At 39.4% G+C, this 25,852-nt stretch overlaps 6 protein-coding genes across 6 annotated transcripts in view; 5 read left to right on the forward strand and 1 right to left on the reverse strand.

The window, feature by feature from the left end:
- Nucleotides 1–207: 207 nt before the first annotated feature.
- LOC108146732 (opsin Rh4) lies at nt 208–11,165 on the reverse strand. Its single transcript, XM_017272835.1, has 2 exons — nt 10,580–11,165; nt 208–915 (listed from the first exon to the last, which is right to left on the reverse strand). Exons 1-2 carry the CDS (start codon nt 11,163–11,165, stop codon nt 368–370), a joined length of 1,134 nt encoding a protein of 377 aa, XP_017128324.1. The 3' UTR covers nt 208–367.
- LOC108146734 (E3 ubiquitin-protein ligase sina) lies at nt 1,487–6,726 on the forward strand. Its single transcript, XM_017272838.2, has 2 exons — nt 1,487–2,188; nt 4,147–6,726. The coding sequence occupies exon 2, from the start codon at nt 4,268–4,270 to the stop codon at nt 5,210–5,212; it is 945 nt and encodes a 314-aa protein (XP_017128327.1). The 5' UTR covers nt 1,487–2,188; nt 4,147–4,267; the 3' UTR covers nt 5,213–6,726.
- Nucleotides 7,132–8,500, forward strand: LOC108146733 (probable E3 ubiquitin-protein ligase sinah). The gene has a single exon (XM_017272837.2). It carries the CDS (start codon nt 7,308–7,310, stop codon nt 8,367–8,369), a length of 1,062 nt encoding a protein of 353 aa, XP_017128326.1. The 5' UTR covers nt 7,132–7,307; the 3' UTR covers nt 8,370–8,500.
- On the forward strand, nt 8,750–10,144 carry LOC108146735 (probable palmitoyltransferase ZDHHC24). The gene is made up of 3 exons (XM_017272839.2): nt 8,750–9,161; nt 9,483–9,580; nt 9,639–10,144. Exons 1-3 carry the CDS (start codon nt 8,817–8,819, stop codon nt 10,090–10,092), a joined length of 897 nt encoding a protein of 298 aa, XP_017128328.1. The 5' UTR covers nt 8,750–8,816; the 3' UTR covers nt 10,093–10,144.
- A 573-nt stretch (nt 11,166–11,738) lies between the features above and the next one.
- On the forward strand, nt 11,739–13,557 carry LOC108146953 (coiled-coil domain-containing protein 22 homolog). Its single transcript, XM_017273208.2, has one exon. It carries the CDS (start codon nt 11,835–11,837, stop codon nt 13,497–13,499), a length of 1,665 nt encoding a protein of 554 aa, XP_017128697.1. The 5' UTR covers nt 11,739–11,834; the 3' UTR covers nt 13,500–13,557.
- A 702-nt stretch (nt 13,558–14,259) lies between these two features.
- LOC108146705 (four and a half LIM domains protein 2) overlaps nt 14,260–25,852 on the forward strand; it is a 60,160-nt gene continuing 48,567 nt past the window's right edge. The window contains exons 1-2 of the mRNA XM_017272772.2: nt 14,260–14,361; nt 15,721–15,980. Of these exons, the coding sequence (XP_017128261.1) occupies nt 15,900–15,980 (81 nt within the window). The 5' untranslated portion in view covers nt 14,260–14,361; nt 15,721–15,899. The remainder of the gene's footprint in view (nt 14,362–15,720; nt 15,981–25,852) is intronic.

Raw genomic sequence — 25,852 nt, forward strand, 5'->3', positions numbered from 1 at the left:
CCTTATCATTTGATCAATAGATGAAATAGTTGTCATAGCGTTTCTTCAAACATTAATTCAAAAACTTTCATTTTCAGGTCGAAAACGACAAATCCTAAAAATAAATAAATTTGACATTAGTTAGGTAAGCGTAGAAAAATGATGAATTGTTTCTTTAAGCTGACATCTGAAAACCCAATCAAAATAAACAAATGAATAATTTTGTACTTGCTTTGCCATAACTTACTATTTATTTTCTATAAACTCAGGAATGTTGCTCTACAAATTATAATATTAATTGTTCAATATTTCGTCTTCGGTTCTTTTATAGTTTCCCTAGGCTTTGTATCACGATACCAGTTGTGTGAGAGTAGAGTTATCCTTGATTCTAGGCCGCCGTTGTCTGCTGCTGCTCCTGTGTGGTAGTTGATTGAGCCGATGAGATTTCCCCTGACTTTTCGTTGACGCCCAGCCAGGGGCAACGTTTCTGCAACTCCATGCGGTATCTGGGGTGACTAATGGCGTACACAAATGGGTCTATGCATGCCACCAGCTTGCAGGTGCAGGCCGGGATCATTGTGGCTCCTGGAGTGAGGAGGCTCTTGTCCCCAAAGGCCCCGATGAGGGACATTACTCCGTAGGGTGTCCAGGACACAAAGAACAGGAAGCAGATGGTGATGGCCGCCTTGGCTATCCGGATCTCCGCCGTCTCCTTGCTCTTGTCCACATTGGAACGCAGCGACTCCACGTTCATTTTCTTGGCCTGCTCCCTCAGTGCCTTTTCGTGGCTAATCACATGACCCACAATCTGCGAGTAATAGTACAGGATCATCAGCGTGGGACACACGAAGCCGAAGAAGAAGATCGTGCCCACAAACAGGCGGGTGTCGAAGTTGTCCGAAAGATAGTCGAAGGAACAGGAAGTGAGGTAGCCCTCTGAAACGGTAGAAAATTAAAAAGTTAGATGGTTAATAAGGAAAATGTAAATTTTTAAGATTTTTGAAGATGGGGTTTTCCTTTTAATTTTTTATTGAAACTTGAAATTTGCCGCCCAATGCTAATTAATCGCTTATCGATACATTTTTGGGATGTTGTTTTTGCTGCGAATACTTCTTTTTTACTCTTCATTCAGCTGCGAAAATTAATAAATTTCTTTTGAAAAAATATTTTAAAAAACAACGGTCTTCTCTTTATGGTCCCCAGCCTTGCAAAACATATTTCTAAATATATGTAAAATTAAATGATGTGAACCGATATTGATATATTCTGATGTGACCATTTTTCACAGCTGAAATATTAGAGATGGAAAAACCAACGAGCAAAGATATACTCCATATGCAACGCTTAATCCGCGAATTGCGAATACACTGTTGATGAGGATAATAATAAATAATAATAAAATACAATACCCGCCGTTAGCCACACTTATCGATAGCTTTACAAAGAAGCATCGATAATGGCATCCCAATAATCGATATCACACATGTTTTTACCACATCGATGACATCGATCATATCGATATTTCTCCACCTCTAGCCTGCAACCGACGCGTACATTAGAAGAAACTTAGTAAATTAATTAATTAACCGTCTAGTGCAGAAACCATCCAACGTACATGGATAATGCCGAAAAAGACTGAACTTCACACCGCGCAAGTGCAAGTGCAATAAACGCCGAGCTCGGCGACTAAAGAACGCAATATAGACAAATTGAGACACAAAAAAAAAACTGAGTCTGAATTCGCTGTTGTGTGTAAATGCAAATGATATATTTTCGTGCAACAACAACACGGGAGCAGCAGCAGAAAAGGCAAAAATAACAAAAAAAAACTGAAGATGAATGTGTGTGCGGGTCGCGTTAAAGAAAATTAGATAAAAAGCCAAATGAAATTAGCTCACGCCTGAATTTCGAGTTTCGACGCAAGGTGAACGAAAAGGCGAAAAGCAATCAAAACAGTTTTTCCATTTTCCCAGTGTGCGTGTGCAGTTGAAAAACCACCTGCATTGATTTATAGTTAAAAACAGCAACAAAAAAACGGAACTTGCACCGAGGATATATACACATACATGCTGACTGAATGTGTCTGTGTTTGTGCATGGCCGTAAAGGCTGACTGATAAAAAAAAAAAAAAAACAAGTAAAACATACACACACACACCAACGCAGCGGGGCACCTATACCAGCACGATTTCTTGGAGGCAGCCTGCCATGTAAGTTTACATATCTACGATTATGTATTTTGCAGTTGTTTATATTGCAGCCGCTTAATGGCGGCTTAAAAAGTAGCATTTCGCTCTGCTCCGCAACTTACGTTTTCTATTTTACGTTTTGCAACTCATCGAAAGCAGAAACAAAGTTAATTATATTCATGGCTATGACTTTTGTGGCAATTACCATTTTACACCGTATGAATGTTTGCAACGGTACGCAGCGTAAACGAACTGTTAATTATGTGTGTGCGTCGTATGTGTGATGTGTGTTTGTGTCTGTGTTGTTGCCCACCCCCCCGCCACATCACCCCACACCAACCCAACCCCCACCACCATTCCCCGTTGCATCGCTTGCGTTACGCACTTTTCATTGCGTGTCCTACGTTTACGATTGTTGGTTTATGCGGGTGAAACTACATTATAATTATAATATATAATATACATTATAATATACTTTAATAATATTTTCAAGTTACATTCCCTGAACAAAGAAGATAGTCCTAGTAGTACTTATAAAATGACCGTCGATTTAATGAAATTCGTAATCGTAAAATTTGTAGACACTTTTCGAATATTAGATAATACCACGTAAGAACATAGGTTCAAATTAAATAAGTGTGTATGCCGCTAAATAGATAAAGCGTTAAAAAATTTTAAGTAAGGCCAAAATATAAACATAAGAAAAAACATAAATTGTTTGCCCAAAGATACTATTTGTTTAAAGACCTATTTGAGATATTTAGGTTTTTGTTTTATTAAGAAAAAGGACAACAGAGAAAAGTTTGAGTTACAAAGGTATCACTTTGCATGCATAAAACCACCTTCGCAGTGTATGGTGAAATATAAAATTCCTAAAAGACAAGGGAGAGAAAGTTTTAAGTTTTCAAAGTTTCATTATTAAAACCAAACTTATACAACTTCTGTTTCTTTTTTATTAAAAAGAAATTTAAACAGGTTTGCTTGCAAAAAATATGACTGAAGATTGTTGAAGATAAAGTTAGAACACGTTTGGTACATATAATATAAAATTAGAACACGTTTAGTACAGGTAGATTACAAACAAGATTTTGTGAAAATCTATAGCTTACTATTACTGTTCATAGTGAAATTTAAATGTGGATTATATTGGCAAGCTTACGACATACATGATTTCTAGTAATATTTATCGCATAAACGCTGAAGCATGTAGTCATAGCACCCGCAGCCTAGCCCCCACATTCATATGTGCTCATTCTGTCCATTGTGGACAAGACCGTGGGACCACACCCATTACATCCAGCACGACACCCACAATCCCACAATGGGTCGTCGTCCCTAATGGCCGTCCATCAGCGTCGGCTCCGTCAACTTGGCCTGATAAGAGCCAACACATTTACGTCGTTCCACACGTGCCGGCCAGAGTCTTTTGGGCTTGGGCTCGGAATCGGGCCTTCATTTCGCCCGGAGACGTGACGGCGACCTCGGGCTACGGCTTTGCTTCTCGGACTCCAACTCTAGTTCGATACGTTCCGCTTAAAATAATTGCTTAAATGCAATTCCCATACACGCAAATGCGTGTGTTTTCTTTTTTTTTCGGTAATGACAACAATTGTGAATTCGCGGCAAGGTTAAGGTCAGGGCATGATTAATCACTGTGTCTTATCTAAGGAGTTGCACAAAGTTTGTACAGCATAACTACTTTTATTAGGCAGGTACTAATGACTAGTGATTTTTATTATTCATTGATATAAATAAGACTAAACAAATTTTGCCTTGATACTGGCTGTACTGCTTACTAAGCGAATAGTTAACCTTTTACTTTACGTATGTATATTTTTCTTCCTATGTATTGTACGAAAATAATAACATTCTTCGTTTTTCTTATCACTGACCCTACCAATTTATAAATATTGTACAATTTGATATGACGACTGAATGTGCCGCATTACTCACCGACTTTGTGATTGTGTTATTTGCAGCCAAACGCACAAAAGAGCCATTGCCGGAGCCACCGGAAGGGTGCCGAACCTGAACCTGGCGAGGATTGCAGGGACCCAGAAGAATTGTAGACACATTTGTGCCGCCGCGAGAACCCTTCCAATGTCCAATAAAATCAACCCGAAGCGCCGCGAACCGACAGCAGCAGCAGCAGGAGCCGGTGCCACGGGAGTGGCCACCAACACGAGCAGCTCGACTGGATCCTCCAGTGCCGGCAACACATCCTCGGCCAACACATCCTCGTCGTCCAGCTCGTCGCTGTCGTCCGCCGGCGGCGGTGATGCGGGCATGTCCGCCGATCTGACCTCGCTGTTCGAATGCCCCGTGTGCTTTGACTATGTGCTACCGCCGATCCTGCAGTGCTCCAGCGGGCACCTGGTGTGCGTGTCCTGCCGCTCCAAGCTCACCTGCTGTCCCACCTGCCGCGGCCCGCTGGCGAACATCCGCAATTTGGCGATGGAGAAGGTTGCCTCGAACGTTAAGTTTCCGTGCAAGCACTCCGGCTACGGATGCACCGCCTCGCTGGTCTACACGGAGAAGACGGAGCACGAGGAGACGTGCGAGTGCCGGCCCTACCTGTGTCCGTGCCCGGGCGCCAGCTGCAAGTGGCAGGGCCCGCTGGACCTAGTCATGCAGCATCTGATGATGTCGCACAAGAGCATCACGACGCTGCAGGGCGAGGACATCGTGTTCCTGGCCACCGACATCAACCTGCCCGGCGCCGTCGACTGGGTGATGATGCAGTCCTGCTTCGGCCATCACTTTATGCTCGTGCTGGAGAAGCAGGAGAAGTACGACGGCCACCAGCAGTTTTTTGCCATCGTTCAGCTGATTGGGTCACGCAAGGAGGCGGAGAACTTTGTGTATCGCCTGGAGCTCAACGGAAATCGACGCCGGCTCACCTGGGAGGCCATGCCGCGTTCGATCCACGAGGGTGTGGCCTCCGCGATTCACAACTCGGACTGCCTGGTGTTCGACACGTCGATTGCGCAACTGTTCGCCGACAATGGCAACCTGGGCATCAACGTGACCATATCCCTGGTCTAAACGCACTGTCAATTCGCCGAGTTCTTTATTTTTTGTGTTTACTTTTCCAATACATATATATACATATAGTTTATAGCCCTCTGTTCGCATCAGGCGTTCAACTCTTGGACAGATTTTGAGTAGGGAGATTAAGAGAGAGAGTTTTGCAGAGTTGTTTTATAAAAATGATTCTCTATTCTAAGAGCCACCTACATGAATATGTATATATATCTATGGAAATATCGGGGCTGTTTCGATCTTCACATTTGACCTGATATCGCCAATTGGTTCTTTGTTACTAGAAATTGGGCGAAAATATTAGTGTTTTATACTTTAGCCCTGATTGCGCACACATAATAGTTAGATAAAACTTTAAAATCTTTCCAAACGAAAATGGAAAGCATATAAAAGTTATTGCCACAGACAGGTAAAGTCTTGGCTAAAATGCGTACTTTCCCTTTTTTTTTAAAGTATTTTGTTTTATTTAAATTAGATATGGCTGTAAGTAAAATTGCTAATTTGCCAAAAAATGTCAAATACTTCTATAGAGATTTCGCTGATTTGTTTAACATAGATAAACATAGTAACTCTTTTCGAATGTGAAAATCGGAGCAGGCCTGTATGTTTGTATGTCTAAACGGTTCGATTGGTACTCTAGTTGTAGGACTTGATTTTTCAGTTACCACACACACTATATTTCAACGTTTCCGTGTTACCCGTTTTGTAAGCTCGTGGGGTTCTGCTTTAGTTTAATTTAGTTCGTAAGGGCCACACACCTGGAGCAGAGCTGCCTGCGCGTGCCCACGTGCCCACCACCCACTACCCACTACAGTGAACACTGAACACTGAGAACACAGACCCACTCACCACAATAACAGCGGCAAAAGCAAAAGAAAAAACAAAAAGCGAGAAGGTCACTCATCACACTCGAACATGTACTGCAAAGTCTAGTTTAGTTAATGTAAATTATTTTATACAATAAATGTAAATGGTAATAAGTAAATGAACAGATTAACGAAATTAACAAACCTTATAAAACAACAATAGCGGCAAAAGCGAAACAACAAAGAAAAGTAATATTTGATAGCGATAATCTGTAATAACTCGAGAGTTGTTTGAGAGTTGCAGCTTAAACGAAACTGCGACCCGCAATTTTGTTCATGCCAAACCATCGCAAAAAAACAAGTAACAACTAAACACAAAAAAAAAAAACGAAACCATTTTTTTTCGCAATGCTAAAAAGACAGTCGCCCCTCCCCATTGTCCCTCCCATCTCGAAACGTAAAAAGAAGCAATGTTAATGTTTAAATTTCCAACTAGTTTAGACGATCTCCCCTGCCCGGCTCATGTCTTGGTTTTGATTTCTATCCGCCAGCGTTTCCCAATTGAAAACGGAAGAAAAATAAATGATTTTAAGCATCTGCACCGTAATTAGCTTTTAATGCGCCGATTTACCGCGCCACTACCATACGAGATCACTTACACAGACACAAAACTACAAAAGTGAAATAAACGTGATTAGTAAAAGTAAAAAACAAAGAGTTTGTTAATTATTGAAACTTATATGGGAAACTGAAATTTTAAGCTGTCGAAATTTTGTATGAAGTTATTAATTTTGAGAGCATCATGATAAGATTGAGTACTGGGGTTTTACTAAGAAAACATCAACTTTTAAAGCTTAAGAATCGTAAAACTTTTTAATAATTAAAAAGCTGTTTCGTTTCATTTACTGGAAATATTTAGTTTGATGTGGAGATAGTCATTTATTAGAATTTAAATTATTAACCGGGTAATTTGTTCCTTAGTTTAACATTTTTGATAAATGATACTATTTTAGATTTAAAAGAGATTTAGTTCTTCTAATTTTGTAATGCTAAATAAAAAAAAATGTGTAATTTAGTTTTAAATCGGCTGATAAAGCTCCCATTCTAGGAAGTAGGCTCTGGCAGTGCAGTAACTGTGTGTCCTTACAGATTCCATGCTTTTCAATACAGATTAGTTTTTAAAACAGAACGAAATTTCAGTGTTTAGAAAATAGTAAAAAAATTATATATCGGAAAGTCTTTTGAGTTCATTTGGTTGTTAAATAGAGATTGGTATTTCATCTGAAGAATAGATGCCTTTTGGGAGCCTAAGTAAAGCGCTAAAGTCCCGTGAGGATCGCAAAAGTGTATCAAGGACTCCTCCAACTGTGATTGGTGAGATGTTGACAAGTCGTCCATCGGCTTCGGCTTTAGCCATTCCGCTGGAGGAGGGAACGCCACTTATGGTGGCTAAGCAGGAATCCCCAGATACGACTGTGGGAGGCGAACTGGTGACCTTGCGGAATGACAACCAGGTGATGGTTCAGTCGGGAGCCGAGCGTCGGAGGCCTTTGGAGGCAACACGAAGGGGGGGCTTGGACGAGTTCCTGGTCTCGCTGCTCGAGTGTCCCGTGTGCTTCAGCTACATAATGCCACCGATTATGCAGTGCTCTTGTGGCCACTTGATCTGCGCCACCTGCCGCCAGAAGGTGTCCCTGTGCCCCGTCTGCCGGGTGTCCATGACCAACATCCGGAGCCTGGCCATGGAGAAGGTGGCCTCCAAGCTGATCTTCCCCTGCAAGCACTCGCAATCCGGCTGCCTTGCCCGGCTCTCGTATGCGGAGAAGAGGAGCCACGAGGAGGACTGCGACTGTCGGCCGTACTTCTGCCCCTATCCGGATGACAAGTGCGTCTGGCAGGGGCCGCTGAGTGCCGTGTACCAGCACCTGGTGAGCACCCACGAGAACGTGATCACCATGGAGGGCAACGACATCATCTTCCTGGCCACCAACGTGAATCTGGAGGGCGCCCTCGACTGGACCATGGTGCAGTCCTGCCACGGACGGCACTTCCTGCTCTCCCTGGAGAAGATCAATCTGGCCGAGGGATGTCAGCAGTACTTCACCGCCTGTCGCATGATCGGCACCATGAGGGATGCGGCCGACTTCGTCTACAACATCTCGCTGGAGGCCAACAATCGCACCCTGCGCTGGCAGTCCAAGCCAAGATCAATCCGTGAGAGCTTCGTCTCGTTCACGCATGCCGACTTCCTGGTGCTCAACAAGTCCACCGTCGAGCTTTTCTCGGAGGACGGCAATCTGGCCCTGAACGTGGTCATCAGAAAAGTGCAGGACACCAGTGAAATCCTTAACTAAGCACATAGGATCTTTAGTCCCCTCAAATATCGAACTTCTACCCAATTTGATAGCTGTCAATGTGCTCATATATGTATATACACATGCATATCAAATAAATATATTGTATGTGCCCAATGGATTCCCTAAAACTTGTTTACGAGATACATTTATTTGGAAAATTAAAAGAAATCACTGACCACCAATTAAAGAATTTTAAAATCCTCCACTACGAAATTCTGACTCTGCCTCTGATATTAAGATTTACTCTCAAAATTTAATCTACAGTGGTAGGTTGAAGTGAACAATTAAAAAGTCTTATGCTACATAAAGCTATTTGTTAATTATAGTGATGCAAATAATATATTACATCTTTTCTGCACTGTGATATCTGTCACAAATTTCAAATATAACACAACTAAGAACTTGCTATTTTGCTCAAATTATCATTGTTTTTATACCGCCAAAATGTGTTTCATAGTGGTTGGTTGTAAATATATAGCTAGGGTCTATCCAAGGCAGTTCAGGCTGACAGCACATCCCATCGCTGTGGGGTTGGTCCTGGCGGGCATCGCCTTTTTTACAACGGTGGAAATGTTCTATGTGGTGCCCATGATTTTCGACCCCGATGGACTGATGTACAAGCTTACTTGGTTGCTGGCCATATTCATAGTCTATAATATTCTGGGAAATATGCTAGCCTGTCACCGCACAAGCTCGTCAGTTGCAAATCTACCCAAGGACCGCCAGATCCCGGCTCCGGAAGAGGAGCACCTGTGGCATCATTGCGACTACTGCCAGATGTTAGTGCCGGTAAGCTTTTCATATCGAAATTAGATTGGTATCTGCTTCCCCCATTTTTTTTTTAATCACAAAATAAATATACTGATCAAGAACGTATAGACTTCATTGGGACCGAAATGTGTTCTTCTGTACCATACACATTTTAAAGTATATTATAAATGTAAAAATCTTTGAGGAAATGGATATATTAAATATTCCATTTCTTTGTATGCCGATTTTTAGTAATTGGTTTTTGGATACAAAAAAACACATGAATAATAATTTCTCCAAAAAGCTTTAAGAAATGGAGGATATGCCAGACCCTTATTAAAACCTATTTTCTTTAAATAGCCCAGATCCTGGCACTGTAAGTTGTGTAATTGCTGCATTTTGAGAAGGGACCACCACTGTGTCTTTACAGCCACTTGCATTGGGCATAATAATTATAGGTAATATTAATAATTAATATTTTAATCATGATTTTATGTACCAAAACTACTTCTGTAGGTACTTCTTCTGGTTCACAGTCTATTTGATCATTGGAACGGGTCTGGCCATGGCAAGCCACATGCTTCTGTTCGTGATTAATGAAGACATGCGGAGGATGTATTTGCTGTTCCATTTTTTGAATCTTAATGGACAATTCTTTCAAAGTGGTTTTGATCACCTGTCAATCGTGCTGAATTTAATATTTGTGCTCAACGTATATGCCTTCATTTTTCCCTTAATGATGTTAGCCTATCAACTTCCGACTTTATATCTAAATACCACATTCTACACGAGAAGGGATGGCAGATACGACCTGGGCATTCGAGAGAACTTCAAGAGTTTGATGGGAAAACGTGGTCTCTGGACATTTTTCTCGCCAACCATCAAGAGTCCTTTATTACAAGACGGAACGAAATGGGAACAAAAGCTTTCAACCGTTTGCAATTGTTATATGTCCAAAAATGTTATATAAAGAGTCATAAATTGTCACCAGTAAAGGAAATTAAAGGTATAGGGAAACTTTTAGTAATAGTTTAAAGAACTTGACAGTTGGGAAGGAAAATAAATCCAATGTTAACGCCTATTTTTGTATTGGCACCCGATCTCAAGGTACTTAAGTTAGTTAACCCCTTCAAGATTTTTATATAGCACAAAAAATGTTAAGTCCAGAAGCTTAAAAAAAAAAATAGAGTAATTTATGTTTTTTTTTTGTTATAGACAAGGGTATAAAGCACAAAATTTAAAGGTGAAATCACATAAGATTTAAAGGTACCTAAGATTATGCAATATTATACTTTAAGTCCGGAAGTCTTATGAACTGAATACGTCAGACAAAGTTATTTTTTCACTGCATACTTTAAGAGTGATTTCAAAGTCCTTAAGATATTTCTGGAACTTGCATATATTTCCCACAATTACAACTTTTTAGAAGTTACCCTCAGTACTATTCTAACTCTCACCTGGCACGAATCGATCCCAAAACTGCGTCAGCGGCAGGACAACCCAGGGCGTGCAGTACAGCCAGATGACAATGTTCATTATCACCGCCTTGGTGAAGGTCATGTTCCGGTTCATTGGCTTGGTGATCACATTGTAACGATCGTATCCTATGGCCGCGTTCGTCATCCCAGCTCCGAGGCCCGAATACGAGCCGATGGAGGCGAATAACTGGCACCAGGTATTGCCCAAGGCGAATCCCCGATGGAAGCTGTTGTAAATGAAGATCGGCGCCTTGAGGCACATGATCAGGTCGAAGACGGCCAGGTTGAGCACAAACATATTGGACGGAGTCCTGAGCGATTTGGATGTACTGAATATCCAGATGACCATGCCGTTACCCAGCGTCGAGGCGCAGAAGAGGAATATATAGAAGACGCCCAGCATGTAGTGCATGGAGGCGGGCGGTTCCAACTGGGTCAGCCAGTGCTCCGGAATGTATTGAATCTGATCGGGGGGCACGTTCCAGCCGAGGAACTGCAGCTCCCCGTCGGACGTCCGCGCTTCCGGGCGCAGAGGCGGTTCGCTGGCGTTGCACAGCGCTTCCATACCGGTTAACCTGATGACCGTTCGCTGGGATGGCGCATTTATATTGCAAATAAATGCCGTGCAAATTCAATTAGACTTTGTGGTCGGGTTGCGTGCTCGCAAAGACGATTTTCTGTCCACTCTGCTATAAAATATATCAGCGAAATTTCACTCAATCACTGTTGAAGGGTTGGTTAAATAATAATGACGTTAAGACCCCAAGTGTCAGGGACAAATTTAAAGGGCGACCAAGAATAGACAATTTTAATTACTTTTTTATTAAAAAACAAAATAAATAAATATATTTAATTTGTAAATATTTATTTTAAAATGTTAACCATACTTTTATTGTTTTGAAGAAAGTACATAGAAATACATTTCGTTAAAAGAGTATTGATTTTATTTTATTTTCCAATCGAGATTATAGTTAGATGTTTAAATGAAAAAGACTATCCATTTTGTTTCAGAGTGTCGAAGGCATAGATTAATGTTAAAAATATATTTCATTTGCATGTTTAAACATACGTTACATTTTGAATCTGAAACGTGCTGCCACACTTGCGTGTCCTAACCTTTGGGCGTTGCCAGACTGTCTACTTGTTGGCGCATCGCGGTGACTGCCACAAACAGGTCACAAAAAAAGACAACACTCCCCGTAAAATGCGAAATAAATAATAAATAAAGCGGATCATGGACGAAGTGGACAAGATAATCATGCACCAGCTGCAACAGGTGGACGCGACCATCGAGCCCACGGAGGAGCTGGCCGAATTCACGCCGGAGCAGGTGGTGAGGGCCGTATCCGGCTGCCTGGCTGAGATTCGTCCTGACTTGGAGCTTCCTAGGACACTTCCCGGCGGATCGATGGCGCAGCGTTTCGGAGTGGCCAGCTCCTTGGCGCAGGGATGCAAGGATAGTGGCTACCGAGGCGACATCGGTTACCAGACCTTCCTCTATCCCAATGCCGTGGAACTCCGTAAATTGTTAATGTTCCTTATCGAGCAACTTCCACGGGAGCGCCAAACGACGGAGGACGGAGCCTCGGGCAAAATGCAAGCTCTGAGTCACAGGCAACTCCTGCAGCGGCAAATCCGGAAGGAGCTGACCCAGCAACTCAAGACGCCCTGGGTGCCACAGTTCGCCCGATCGGTGGGCAATCGCAAATCCCTCGGTTGCAGCAGCCTGGGCATCGAATTCCGGCCACACATCAATCTCAGCATTCCATCCGCCAATCCCGAGGAGCGCACCAAGGAGGAGCAGCAGTATTTCGACCAGCTGGCGCCTAATCTCTTCCAGCAAACGGCCTCCAAATCGGTGGATCTCATTGCCTCGGTGCTGCACAAGAACGAATTGGACAGATGGGGTCAGGCCCTGCCGGACTCAACGCTTCTCTTTGTGGACAGCGAAGAGTCTGAGGCGCCCATAATTGCCCCGACACAGTCGCCTGCCAGTGCGGAGGCAGAGGTTTCTCCATTCCAGGAGCTGAGCAACCAAGTCCAGGAATTGCGTGTCCAGTGCGACACCTTGCTAACCGAACGTAAATCCCATGCTGCGGCTCTGGCAGCTCTTAAGCTGCGGGAAACCAAAGCCACCGAGGAGATAGGTCGCATTCAACCCATGCTGAAGCTGCACGAGCGCACCTCCTTGGTTCTGGCGGACCCCGAGGAGAACCTGGTCAAACTGGAGACACTGCTGAAAAGCACTCAAAGCAAAAGGCAAACCCTCACGCAGCAGTGGTTGGACTACAGGAAACCGCTGCTGGACACACTGGAGGAGCTGAAGACCGCCAAGGAGGCGCAGGAGGTGCAGGGAATCCGCAACAGTATCGAGCACTTGGAGCAGGAACTTCAGGCCAAGACCAAGCAGCACAACGAACTCAATGCCACGCTGCGAAGCGCCAGTCAATCCTTGGCCCCTCGCAAGGAGTACACCCGCAGGATACACGAATTCATTGGGAATATCCGTAAGCAGCGGGCCGATATCTACAAGGTGCTGGACGACACGCGGCAACTGCAGAAGCAACTCAACGTGGTGGGGGCCCAGTTGCAGCGTCAGTTTAACTACACTGATGACCTGCTCTTCCAGAGCGCCAAGCACGACCTCCACGCCAAGAGGGCCTACAAGCTGTTGGCCCAGCTTCATGCCAATTGCAGTGAGTTGGTCGAGTGCGTCTCGCTGACGGGAAACGTGACCAAGCAGATTCGGGAGCTGGAGGTCCAGATCGATGGGGAGAAGCTCAAGAACGTGCTGACCAGTCTGCAGCAAATTACCGGCGACATCCAAAAGTTCGAACAGCACATCCAGGAGCTGCAGGGACAAATTCGAGCAGCGGAGCAGCCGAAGGTTGGCAGTTAGTTTCTCGTAACCACTTGTGTACTGTGCCAATCGCAATAAACGAATCCATGCACGCCAAGCGTTAATTTTATTAGTCAAAAAAGTGCACTTTTTACTTTATTGTCTTTCACTAACACATAAATTAAACCTATACCGAAAACTTGGGAACAAAAAAAAAAGCTGTCTATATTATTCGTTAACAAAAAGTAATATATTTGTATGCCAAAATATTGAAAACAAAATCGCCTTTTTGTTACAGCACTTGGTAAATAAGATTTTCAAAACTTTAAACTTAAAAAAAAAGTATAATGGTAAAATTTTATTTCTTGAATCAATTTTGTTTTTTTTAAATAGGTATGTAGGTTTTTAAGTTTTATATATCTTTGAATAATTCAAGTTACTTTAATTATTAAACATTTTAAAATAAAATGGATTTTGTTTAAAATAAGATTAAATGGTTTTTGGGAAACTAAGATTTTTCTTAAACATACTTTAGTTTTTAATTAAACCATATTTCGAAAAAGTATAGAAAATTAAATAAAAATTTAAACATAATAGAGTTTTTTCTAATTTGTTAGAATATGTAAGTAAAAGATACCAATATGATATCCAAATTTGCAGGGTACAACCAGGATCCTTAAAGTTATTTTTTCGGCAATCTATTTTCAAAAAAGAGTTGGTATTTATGTATTTTTTTTCTGGATTTAAAACTGAAGCAAGTTTGGTAACTTTCCCTTGGCCAAGTGCGTCCACACTGGCCAACCGCCGCAACAGTTTCGAAAAAAAACTGAAAAAAGCTGAAGCACAAGCGCGTCGGCGGATCGCGTTCGTTTCGTTTTTACGTTGATTTACTTTCGTTTGTTTTTAATTTGCGCGGCAGCGAGTGAGTGTGGTGTGTGCCATGTGTGTGTGTGTGTGCATTGCTTTTTGTACCCTTTTAAATTACCTACCACAAAATAGCAACAAAGGAGCATGTTTCAAAATAAAACACTTGAGTGCCGGTGATGTTGTTGTTGTTGTTGTTGTCGTTGCTGCTGCTGCTGTTCCAGAACTTGTTTTTGGCCTAGAGTTTTATAGTTGTTGTAGTTTTGGGTTCTTGCATGCGGCCGATAACAAGTTTAACCGGTGTGCGTGTGAGCCGTGCTTAAATGTCTATATGTATGTGTGTGCGTGCGACTCCTTCAACAAACTGTTGCTTCTTCTTTCCCCTTCGTACAGAAATTGAATTCCAATTAGAATTGCAATACTCTGAAGGTCGAATTGGAAAAGGCAGGAAACATTAAGAAACTGGCAATAAAAAAGGGCAGATAAAAGCAGCCTAGAAAAACCAGCAGTTAGTTAAAACAAAAAAGAACTCAATTAATTGACCGGCCGGCTTTGCTTCTTCTTCTTCTTCTTTCCTATATTCGGGGTCAATCAACGTTCAGCAACAACAACTACCACATTCTTTTGGTAGCGTTCCGGTTCACCTTTTTTTTTTTATTTTTTTGTGACGTTGTGACGTTGACTTCTAAAAATAACCAAATGACAACATTCTTTGCCTATGATCTTAACTTTTTGACTCATTAGCATTTTCAAATTGTAACTGTAATTGGGAATATATTGCCAATACAGTAAATATCGGTTGATAAACTCTTGACGTCTGATTTTCCATTTAAGACTACAAATTGTGCTTAACATAAATAACTAATAAATTTCAATTAAGCAAATCGCTTTACAGCCATCAAGTTGCTAGAAAATATGACTTAAAAGTTGATTTGATGAACAAAGTATAAGTAAAGTATGGATTATTTCCATTACCGGTTGAGTTGGATTATATTGCACACAAATTATTTCTCTACTAGTTTAAAACCACAAACTCAGTACCAATATAACAAATATTTGTGGTTTTTTAAGTTTTGAAATTTGAAATTTAAATAACTTTGTAAAAATTTTAGGATACCTTAATAGCTACTTAAGTTCAGTTTGAAAGGAAAGAAATATTAAGAAATTACATTTTTTTTTAAATGTTTTTAATACTTAAACCACACCGATATCCACTGTACAAATATATATAATAATAATACGCTCCGACCGGTAATTAATAAAAGGCCAAAACAAAAGCAAGTGAAGTGGCAAAAACGGTTTCACGCTAGCGACATTTTTCAACGGATACGTAATAATTTGTTTATAGACCAAAGCTGAAAGACCAACCAATTGGCCGACTGATAAAATGTTGTTATAAATTTAATTTACTCCGCAGCACGCAAACCCAATCAAAAGTAAAAAAGTAAAAAAGCCAAGAAATATATAGAAAATAAAGTATAACCGAAAGCAATACGTGAAGAGGTCCCAAGTGAGTTTTGTAACTAGAACCGACTAATAATAGCAGCAAGTGCAATTCATAAACGATAACCGACGAGGGGAGAGATAATTGTTATAATGACACCATCGCCGACCAAGGAACTCATGAGTGCCGGACCAACGATTTCGCGTCGTCCGCGGGAGGAGTTTGCTGAAAAAGTAAGTGAATGCTGGCTGTCCAGAACTTACAGCAGATGATAGATATAGCCACCCCAGACGATTTAACAGCCCCCGGCTATTGGCCAAACTTCCTGTATTCCTTCGATTAATCGACCCCAAATGTGTTGCGATGCCGTCGAGGCAGCCGAATACATAAACATTTTGGCCTTTTGCCTTAAAGTCGTATTTTGTTTGTTTGTTTGTGCATTGTTCAATAAAATATATGTACTCGATCCGTCTATATATATATGTCCATTGTACATATATATGGGCATCACCCAATGTTCGGCCAAATAAATATCGCTGTCATCACCGTCTGCTCGGCATCCCTGTCGTAATCGTTTCACCTGAGTTCTATATTATGATTTCCGTTACTCCATCGCCTTTGCCTCGATTTGTTTCCGTCTCGATCGGGGTTTATTTGGCCCAGTCTGTTTTTATTCTTGGCTCTGACTAATCGAATCGAATTATGGCCCTGGCCTACGTAACGCGCTGAAATTTCAATGATAAGATATCGTTTGGCAAGCCATAATCGCTGTTTTTGGCCGATGCATAGATACGATATTTGTGTTTGCTTTGCAAATGAAGATTGGAATTTGGAAGTCGGCCTTCAAGTTGTACAACTTATTTAGAAGTTTCTTTTTATCCGACAAACGTTTTTTTATAATTACTTCACAGCCCTTAAAGATAAGCTCCCTCTACTCATATTATCATTTACTTTTTGAAACAACATTTAAATATTGCGTTTTAAGATATGTGTATAAATAAGGCGGACTTAACTGTTATGCGATCAAAGCTTTATTGTAAAAAAAACGAAATTTAATCACTAATGAAACTAGTCAGTTAATTTTTTATATATTTTTTATCAACTTCATTTTGGGAAGTTTTTTCTTTGTAAGGTTTTTTGTGTGATTTTATTATTTTCGAATTCACCGATCAACTTATTATTAGAAAACAAATAAATATTTGTATTTAATAACCAAAAGTTCCAAGCAAATATTTGTTAGATATTTTAATTAACTCAAATAAAACTACACAAAATGATCCAAGATGTCTTAAAAAAATGGTATTTGGTTTAGATAATTCGGAATTTTGCTTTGATTTCGTACTCAGTTCGGCTGACGTCACCCAACCCACTTGAAATGCAAAAGAAAAATACGCGAAATAAAAACACTTGCTGCAATAACAAAGTCAAATTTAAAATTCGCCGCTCAGGCTTAATGAGAGGTCAATGCTGGCGAAGTGGGGATGCCGAAGCCTCATTACTGGCGAAAGGCGACGGCTTAAAACTGGATTTAGACGATCATTAGAGAGCGTGATATATGCAGATACTAATAGATGTTGAACAGTTACTGATTCATATGTAAATCTCATTATTTATGGCTTGTATCTGGATCACACAAAAGCTGTTGCCAGACAACGCCCAAGAATGTTTTTTTTTCTTAGCTTTGAAATGGAGATGTCAAACGAGGGGTAAAGAAATGAGGCAAATTAAGAGGGTTTATATCTGTATCTGTATTTTGTCTCTCTCAATTTTTGTCAATTGATTGATTCGCCACAGTCGGCAACCACTTTGGTGTGTAGATCAATCAATTTGCTGCACACGCAGTGATTTTTTGTATTTTCGAGGGTACCTGTGCGGGAGTTATATGCCTGGGGCTCTTTTATACATACATATAAATATTTTCGAGTTTATATCTGGGCTGTCAACGATTGTCAGTCAAGCGTCCAATGCAACCAATTTCATGGCATTGACCATGAAACATTTATTTTTTCGTTGGCTCGCCTTAAAAGCGTTGTTTCGCATTGAAGTTGATAGCGGTGGCTGTTGGCGTGCTAACAGCTAATTTTGAATATTCTGCATATGTCTTTTGCACATTAAAACACACAAAAAAAAGGGGCAGCAAAAATGAGAACAAAAATTGCGGGCCACATAAAACGACATGCCGTGCGAAATCTGATGCAATCGATGAGATCATCACGCAGAGCCCACCAACCCGACGAGATTCTCTATCCGAATCCGGGCTCCATTAATAAGCCGTCCCATAATTATAAGAAGTAGAGCCAGCATAATCACTTTATTAGCTCGAAAAGTCTGCCTTGGATTTAAGAGTAAGTTCTTTTCCATTCTGATTCATCTGAAGAATTTTTTTATTTTGTATGTTCATACATATCACTAGCTGGATTTTAGCTAGTTTACTTTGGTTCTGACTCATGTAGAGGTTCCTTATTCCCTGCATTAAATAGGGCCCAGTAAAATCATTTCATTAGCTGGAAAAGTTGCCCTTTGGTACTTTTTTTTTCTGGATTTCAAAATTGGTTCTGACTCATCTGGTGCATCATCATCATCAACACCCTCCTTGTCTTCCTTTTGGCATGCTCTTGTTCTTTGTGTGTCGCCAACTTTGTTGCAGCTGACTTTCCATTTCTGTACACTCCAAAAAAAACGCTGCAGACATGTTAATTAATACGAAGAAGTCGAGTCTTAAATCGTTCAAGTTCTATTGCCTTAATTACTTCAGAAGGTGGCGAATCTTTTATTATAATTGTTTTGTTTGATTGCAATCTTTATAGTAGTAGTAGTATTTCTCAAACAGTGGCTTTTGTTTTCCTGTTTGCGGCAGAACAAAAACTAGACCTGAGTCATCATCGTCATCATTTTGATAAAACAACCCCACAGAGCGTTTCAAGATGCAGAAGCTGCAGTTTTGTTAAAAATAATCCCCATCTTTGAGTGTTACAATATTGTGATAATGAACGCAATGAAAACATTTTCCACCTACACGTTTCGAATAACTAGTGCTATATCATATAGCTGTCAAACTAATGATCGATATCTAAACATGTCAATAAACAAGATTTTTTTGTGGCTTTTTGGATTGAACAGATTGAACAACAAGCTAATCATTTAGATAATATTGTTTACATTGTTGGATACACCTTTGCTTAACCATAATAATTTTATGTATGAATATTTATAAAACCCCCTTTAAAAAATGTATCAAAAGCCACTGTTAGCTATGTTTTTTAAAGCATTAAAGGAAATAAGATAGATTTATTAATTAATTTATAAATAAATCAAATATAGAGAGAAAGTTTATAAGTATTTTTAGAAGTAATTCATTTAAAAAACCTTTTAAATAAATTTATTTCAAAAGGGCACTTTAAACTTCGTTTTTCGGATAGCTATCCTTGCATCCCTCAACACTTTCAGTCAGTTTTATGTTCCGTTCTTTTTATTTTGACACTGTGAAACCCGAAGCAACCACTCTGCGGCTTTCCAAATGCCAGGCCATATACTACATATAAACTATATATATATACATATGTGCATATAAGTGGGTATGGTATGTATTTGCATTTGGAGACGCTACGCTTGGCATTATTTGCGTTTTAAAAAACAACCTTGCACTTGCTGAGCTACGACCAACGCTCGACAGTCGACAATCGACAATCGCCATTTGGTAACTGGTAACTAGTTACTGCCGTCTGACAGTTGACAACTTTGTCAACGTTTTTAATTGCATTATTAGTTTTCATTGCCTGACAATTTGCAGGCAACCCGGCTTCAAATTATGGAGCTCTTCGCCGTTGTGCCTTAGATCATATTTTTAAATTTTGGCTAGGGAGGATTTTGCGGCACCCACTCCAAGCTCCCCATCATCGGTCATATTCCGGTGTCCGTTCTGGCCCTTCCATGGATTGTTGCGTGCCTTTGTTATATTTCCCAGGGGCGTGTTAGTTATACATACAGCGGAGGTCAAAATAACAGCACACACAATGAGAAGCTCTCCTACATAATATTAGGATATATTTATTTATTTTGATTACTAATTTGTTAAAAGCTTTTTGTTTTGTAAGTTAAAATATATCTTTTAAATATACCCATGTTGGGAATTTAAAATTTCTCCATTAATTAATGAGGTTTTTAATATTAAAAATAATTTAAGAACAATAAGAGTTTTATGTCCATTACTATTACATTAAAATGAAATGAAATTTAATTAAGAATGCATAAACAGAATAACATATAGTGCTATTGGCTTGAGCAAACTTGTAGTTTCACAGAGTGAACGGTAACTGGGGGATGTTACAGGGTTTTGGGTTTGGGTGTGGGTGTGGGATATCATCTTGCACACCTTTCCAAACTCGAGGAGGCATGGGCATGGGCTGAGTTAGGCTGAGTTGGGCTGGGCTGGGCAGTGGGCTGGCCAGGTTGCTCTGTGATATCACATGGCGGTGTTTGCGCAATAGAATACCGGCACGCTATCGCTTTTTCGGGGCTCTCCATCTGCCAGGAGGTGGTGGAATGGTATCATCGCCATACACATCCACATCCACCTCCTGGTTTTCCTGCTGCTCCTGTTTCTGTTTGTCTTCATAATTTTTCGGTCGCCTGGGCGTGTCGGCCTTTGTCGCACATTTCATTTTGTTATTATTAATTTAATTGATTTGGACTTTAATTCGTTTATTTTGGAACAGCTGGCGAAAATGTTATTAACACAGAAAAGTTTACGCTCGGCTCGTTTCACCTATTTTTAGACATATTTCATTCAAATATACTCTCGACATAAATTTTGGCTTAACTACTGGCGTTTTATTTAAATTGCTTAAATGGTTAATGCCATTGGCTGTGTGATCTTTTCTGGATTCTCTTTTCGGCTCTGAACTGCGGTAACCCCAATTTGCATTAGATGAATTTTGGTAGATATTTTTTTTGTCAGCTTGTTTAGCTTTAATTTTTGCTAATCATTCGCACCCGTCAACATTTCACACCCCGCCGAAAATCCAGTTTGAGCGTTTTGAATATAAATTGGTTGGAGACGGAGCAACGAAGCCGGCGTTGCCCTTCAAATCTCGTCAACAAATCTTAAGCTTAAAGTCAATATTTGTGTTGGCTTTGAGCCGAGTGACGTCATCGGGGGCAAAACACGACGATCGGAAATTGGGCCCCTTCAATTAACGTGAATCTCCCAAAGCAAGGGGTTTTTTTTATTTATATTGTTGATGTTTTGTTCTCTTTCCAACTTAAAAAGTTAATTAAAGAGCGTATGCCAGGAAGCGCTTATCAAATGAGTACAAAAAACCTAATTTAAATGATATAAAAATAAATTAATGGGTTTTTGTTAAATTATATATGCATATACGAAACCAAGTCATTTCTATTAATAGAAATTGTTCTTTTGGCATACGTTTTTTATGACAACCTTGTTTTGTTTTAGTTTTAGTTTTTTTGTCTTACATTTGAATTGTTTGAATTTTAAAAAAAGTTATCTTTTTTCTTTTTGTAAACAATTATTTTCGATTTATTAATTGTTTGCTTAGTACTTAAAAATTAGCCCCTCTTCAAACAATTGCAGAGTATAGGAATTCCAGAACAAAACATTTGCATTCGATTATTAAAGATTTAAGCTGCCAAAGACACGTTCCACAGATAACAATGAAGGCGAAACGGGTTCTCTGTTTTTCCAGCTCTTTATTGTTTTATGCTCGAATAACTGAGTTAAGTAAACCTCCTTCTTCTGCATTCAATGCTCCAAAATAAAGCCCTACGTCATCGTTTTGCATTTGGCACTAGCCAAGATTCCTCCACATCCCCCGAAAAATGCCACTGCAGTCGCCGTTTCGGCCTTTTCCATGTCTTCGTGTAGCCATGTGGCCTTTCTCCAAAAAATTTCAAATAAAACAGTCATGAGGCCGTACCACCACAACCTCCATCCCACCAAAACCCCATTCAACATAGCTGGCGGAGAGTTTTGCAAAGCTCGCGCCATGCGTGCCCCCACTTGGCACCTATTTATTTTTACTCACAGGTGAGGTCGCAATTTTAGTACAATGAAGACAAAAAAATTTAAAATGTAATATTAATTGGAATTTACAAAATAAAATGTAAGTTTCTTGCTAAATTGGTTTATTTAACAGTTTAATAACCTTTGATTAATATTAATAAAGTTTCGAGAAAAATATCATCCCGGTTTAACTGAATTCTAGTAAAATTTTACCCTCTTTTATTAAATGCTAAATTTTAGATTTAATATATGTTTAATTTCTTTATCTCAAAAATAAAAGGCTCATAATGTTACTATTAGTATTAAGGCCTCTCTTAACCCAAGTAACCAGGGCTTTGTGAAATTCACTTGCACCTTTTTAAGGTCATATGTATTTTGATATATATTTTACTTTAGACATGTTTTACTTACAGTGATAACTAATAGATATTCCCATTTTTGTTACCACATCTGTACATTTTGTACGTGGTGGCATTCAAGCAGCGTTTATGTGTGTGCCTAAATGTAAGGTATCGCATGTGAGTATTGGATGGACCGTGTACTTATACTCGTACTCGTACTCGTACTCGTGTTGATGGTCTATTTTTCTTCCTCATTTCTTCTCCAGGCCGTTTCTTGAGTCGCGGTCTTTTGTTGTTGTACATTGCCTGCCGGCAACCGGTCACGTTTACTCCACTGAAAAAAAATTATGTGCTTTCTTTTGTGGCAGCTCTAATTAAAGTTCTCATAGAAGTGAATAATAGTTGTTTCTGAATGTCAAAAAATAAAATTAAATTAACCACATCACAATCATATGGTCTTACAAGATGACAATAATTGTTTAAGTATCTGTCAATATATATTCATTAAATTTAAATTTGGTTATTTTGTGGTACTTAAAAAAATCAAATGGATTTTTTAAACAATGTTATGATTTCATTTAATATTCGTTCCATTTTGTCATAACATTTTTTAGTATGTAGAGCATAGAATATAGTTAAATTTTTTCGGTGTGTGTGCTTGTTGTTTCTGTTGACGCCAGGGAAACTCCCTCCCCAAATCCGCAGCCCCCCTTGCTTAAGTGGCCAAGATAGGTAGGCATTGGATTGGAGCAGCTGTGTGTGCTCTATAACTGTAAAAACACGCTCGCCCACTTCCTTAAGAGCCGGCATTTTGACCAAGGCGTCGTTTTGTTTGATTTTTCTATCCATTCGTTTCGTTTATATTGCCCCGATCGGCTCTCCAACTTCGCATCAAAATCTTTATGGTATTGGAAACGCCCCCCTGTGTGTGTTAATTTTTAATTGTGCTAAATGTGCACATAAATACACAATAACCGCCAGGCAATAGCATTAACAATATACAATCCGCAATTCACAATTTTCAATTTCAACACCCACCCATAATTTGGCTTATTTGTGGCTTTTACCCTGCTTGCTTTTTATTTTGTCCGATATTATTGTCGCTGGCATTGGATCCCCACAGCTGTCTGTGTACGCGTATATATATGCGATTGTGCATGACTTAATAGCTGATAAATGTTATATGGTAGGTCATATACCGACACAGATATGGATGTCTGTATTTGATACTCTGCACACAATGCATTTGTCTAGTGGTCATTGAACATTATGGGGCAAATAAATACTTAGTTGTATCTTAGGGTCACAATATAATTTTATTTATGCAAGTATTCCTTTTCCTTTTGGGGTTAATGTGACTCATATACAAACTGTAATTAATAAGAATTTTTTAAAACAACACATATGTATAAATATGTTTAATAATAAAAAGTTAACATTGATTGTTAATCGTTGTTAAAGTAAACCATAATAAATTTTCAAGTTTAATATAAAATGAAAATTATACGAATGTGCGAAACAAGTGACTACTAAAAATATTTTTAAATCTTGGTACTGGAGCATAACTATCAAATGCCTGCATATATTTTGATCTCCATCAGTCAAAAATATTTCTTATTTTCTGATCAAAACGCTTATTCATCTCCGACAATCGAGCAATGGAAATCATAAAATGTTTATTCTTTAAAAGCATTAATGCGGTTTTATAAGCAACTCAAACTACTGGGAATTGACCTTATGATTAATCATTTGGTTTTTTTTACTAAGCTCCAATGATGTGGATCTTCAAGTGATTTATTTCGCACACGAGCAATAAATATTAAAAATGTTTTAAGTTTATTAATAAATTGTTCTTTCCCTTTTTTTTGTCTTTTCGTGAGCCTACCTCAAGCCAAAAATACAATTCTTTTGATGTTTATGCTTAGAACCAAGCGTTTAGTAAATGTGAATCCATCCCCTAAGAATCATATTTTAAATGATTAATTCATAATCTTTTGCGCAGGCAACGGGTTGTATGAGTAACATAACTTTCGAATTTAGTATTCATTGAAATTTCGATTTGTTTCCCGTGCCATTCTCCGTTTATACATATTTTATTAATCTTTTTACAATAAACATTTTGGCGCAGCCATATTTCTTCAGCGCCAGAAGGTGAAGCGGGTGGTGGTACCCAATTTGGCAACCACGGATGTATGTGGCATGTGGTAAGAGTCTTCTGTTCCTTTCTCTCGTCTGCGAGTGCGGTTGCCACAATTTCGTCTGCTTTTGCTGGGTGAGCAGTGTTTATGTACGGAAGATGCTGGCTCATGATTCTGCGAATGGCGTGAACTTTCCCCCCGCCCCAAAACGTTTTTTTGGCCCTCTCCCCCCCAATTCTCCAACGTCCCGCTGTGATTTTAGATTGCCCCAGTCCAACCGTATGTTTGTGTTAACAGTCAACAGTATTTGCTGCGCGAAACGTGCACATTTCCATGGCGTTTTTACAATCGAATAAAATAATAGAGTTGAAGGCGGGAAAAAATGAATATATAAAAACACTTTGTTTAATTACTATGCAAAGAAAATAGGAATAAAATAATTAGGCAGTGAGTGAGTTGTGTGTAATTTATTTATTTAGTTTAAATACTGAACGATGAGGGTGGTTCTGATTTGTGTAACATTTATCCGTGAGTTGTTCAGGAAATAACATCTTTGTTTATGTGTGGGAATATAAGCAAACTTTTGCTTGTTAAAGTTAAAATTAGAAAAACTAAGAGCTATTGAAAAATTAAGATAAAATATGAATTGATCACAAACATATTCAAAATTACTACACCATTTTATTTAATTTTAAAGTTTATGAAAAAACATTTAATGTATTTATTATATATGCCAAATCTTTTATTTATCTTAACATTTAAATAAATATTTATGCGAGTCTCACCTTTAAACATTTTAAGTTATATAAACTCTAAATGGATTTAAAGATTTGTTGACCATTTTCAATAATTAAACATACCTAATACCATACACAAAAACCCAATAAATAATTTTATAATTGCCCAGATAATACTTCAATACATTTTATAATTTGATTTATATGTTGCCAGATTAACCTACTTTGAAACGCACACATGTGCACATGGATTAAATGTGTGAATTTGAGGCAAGTGTGAGCCTTCTGGTTCATTGCCTACTTTCAGACAGCAGCTGCACAGTGCCGTGAGTTGAGCCTAAAAGTAGGCAATTGTGCAACCTGAGTGCCAAATTAAAGAAGATTAAATTTGGAAAACAAGCAAATAATTCAGCAACTGATTTACGAGCCAACTGGGACTGCTGAACTGCAGTGGCTTGTGTACTTGAATTCCCTGTACTTCGTTTACACACGTGAAAACAGATGGGCACTCATTAAGTGCTTAAAATATGCATGTTTTATTTGTCGGCCAGCTGCTGCGAACTTGTTCAAAGTTGCATTAAACTTCAATCAACAGCACAGATCAACGACAATTCACAGAAACTCCGATACAATCTAATGACTCGCATAAAGTGAGAAATCGGAAGCGAAACAAATTAAAATGCCACCAAAAAGCGAAAAAATATGGTAAAAAACCCCACACACACGACACTCGATCTCCTCAGAACCGCTCATTAGGCGCAAACAAAGAGACAATGTCTGGTCACCGTTTTCGTCAGCGTCATCGTCATCACCACCATCATCCTCATCATCATCGTATTCGCGTTTGATCAGCTCCGTCAAAATCAA

Source organism: Drosophila elegans, unplaced genomic scaffold, assembly GCF_018152505.1.
Source record: "Drosophila elegans isolate 14027-0461.03 unplaced genomic scaffold, ASM1815250v1 contig_208, whole genome shotgun sequence".
Taxonomy (NCBI): Eukaryota; Metazoa; Arthropoda; class Insecta; order Diptera; family Drosophilidae; genus Drosophila; species Drosophila elegans.

Coding starts and splice junctions, on each gene's coding strand:
- LOC108146732 (XM_017272835.1), bottom strand. CDS start 11,165: ATGGAAGCGCTGTGCAACGCCAGCGAACCGCCTCTGCGCCCGGAAGCG. Junction 916..10,579: donor TTGGGATCGATTCGTGCCAG/GTGAGAGTTAGA, acceptor CTACCGTTTCAG/AGGGCTACCTCACTTCCTGT.
- LOC108146733 (XM_017272837.2), top strand. CDS start 7,308: ATGCCTTTTGGGAGCCTAAGTAAAGCGCTAAAGTCCCGTGAGGATCGC.
- LOC108146734 (XM_017272838.2), top strand. CDS start 4,268: ATGTCCAATAAAATCAACCCGAAGCGCCGCGAACCGACAGCAGCAGCA.
- LOC108146953 (XM_017273208.2), top strand. CDS start 11,835: ATGGACGAAGTGGACAAGATAATCATGCACCAGCTGCAACAGGTGGAC.
- LOC108146735 (XM_017272839.2), top strand. CDS start 8,817: ATGTGTTTCATAGTGGTTGGTTGTAAATATATAGCTAGGGTCTATCCA. Junction 9,162..9,482: donor ACTGCCAGATGTTAGTGCCG/GTAAGCTTTTCA, acceptor TTCTTTAAATAG/CCCAGATCCTGGCACTGTAA. Junction 9,581..9,638: donor ATTGGGCATAATAATTATAG/GTAATATTAATA, acceptor CTACTTCTGTAG/GTACTTCTTCTGGTTCACAG.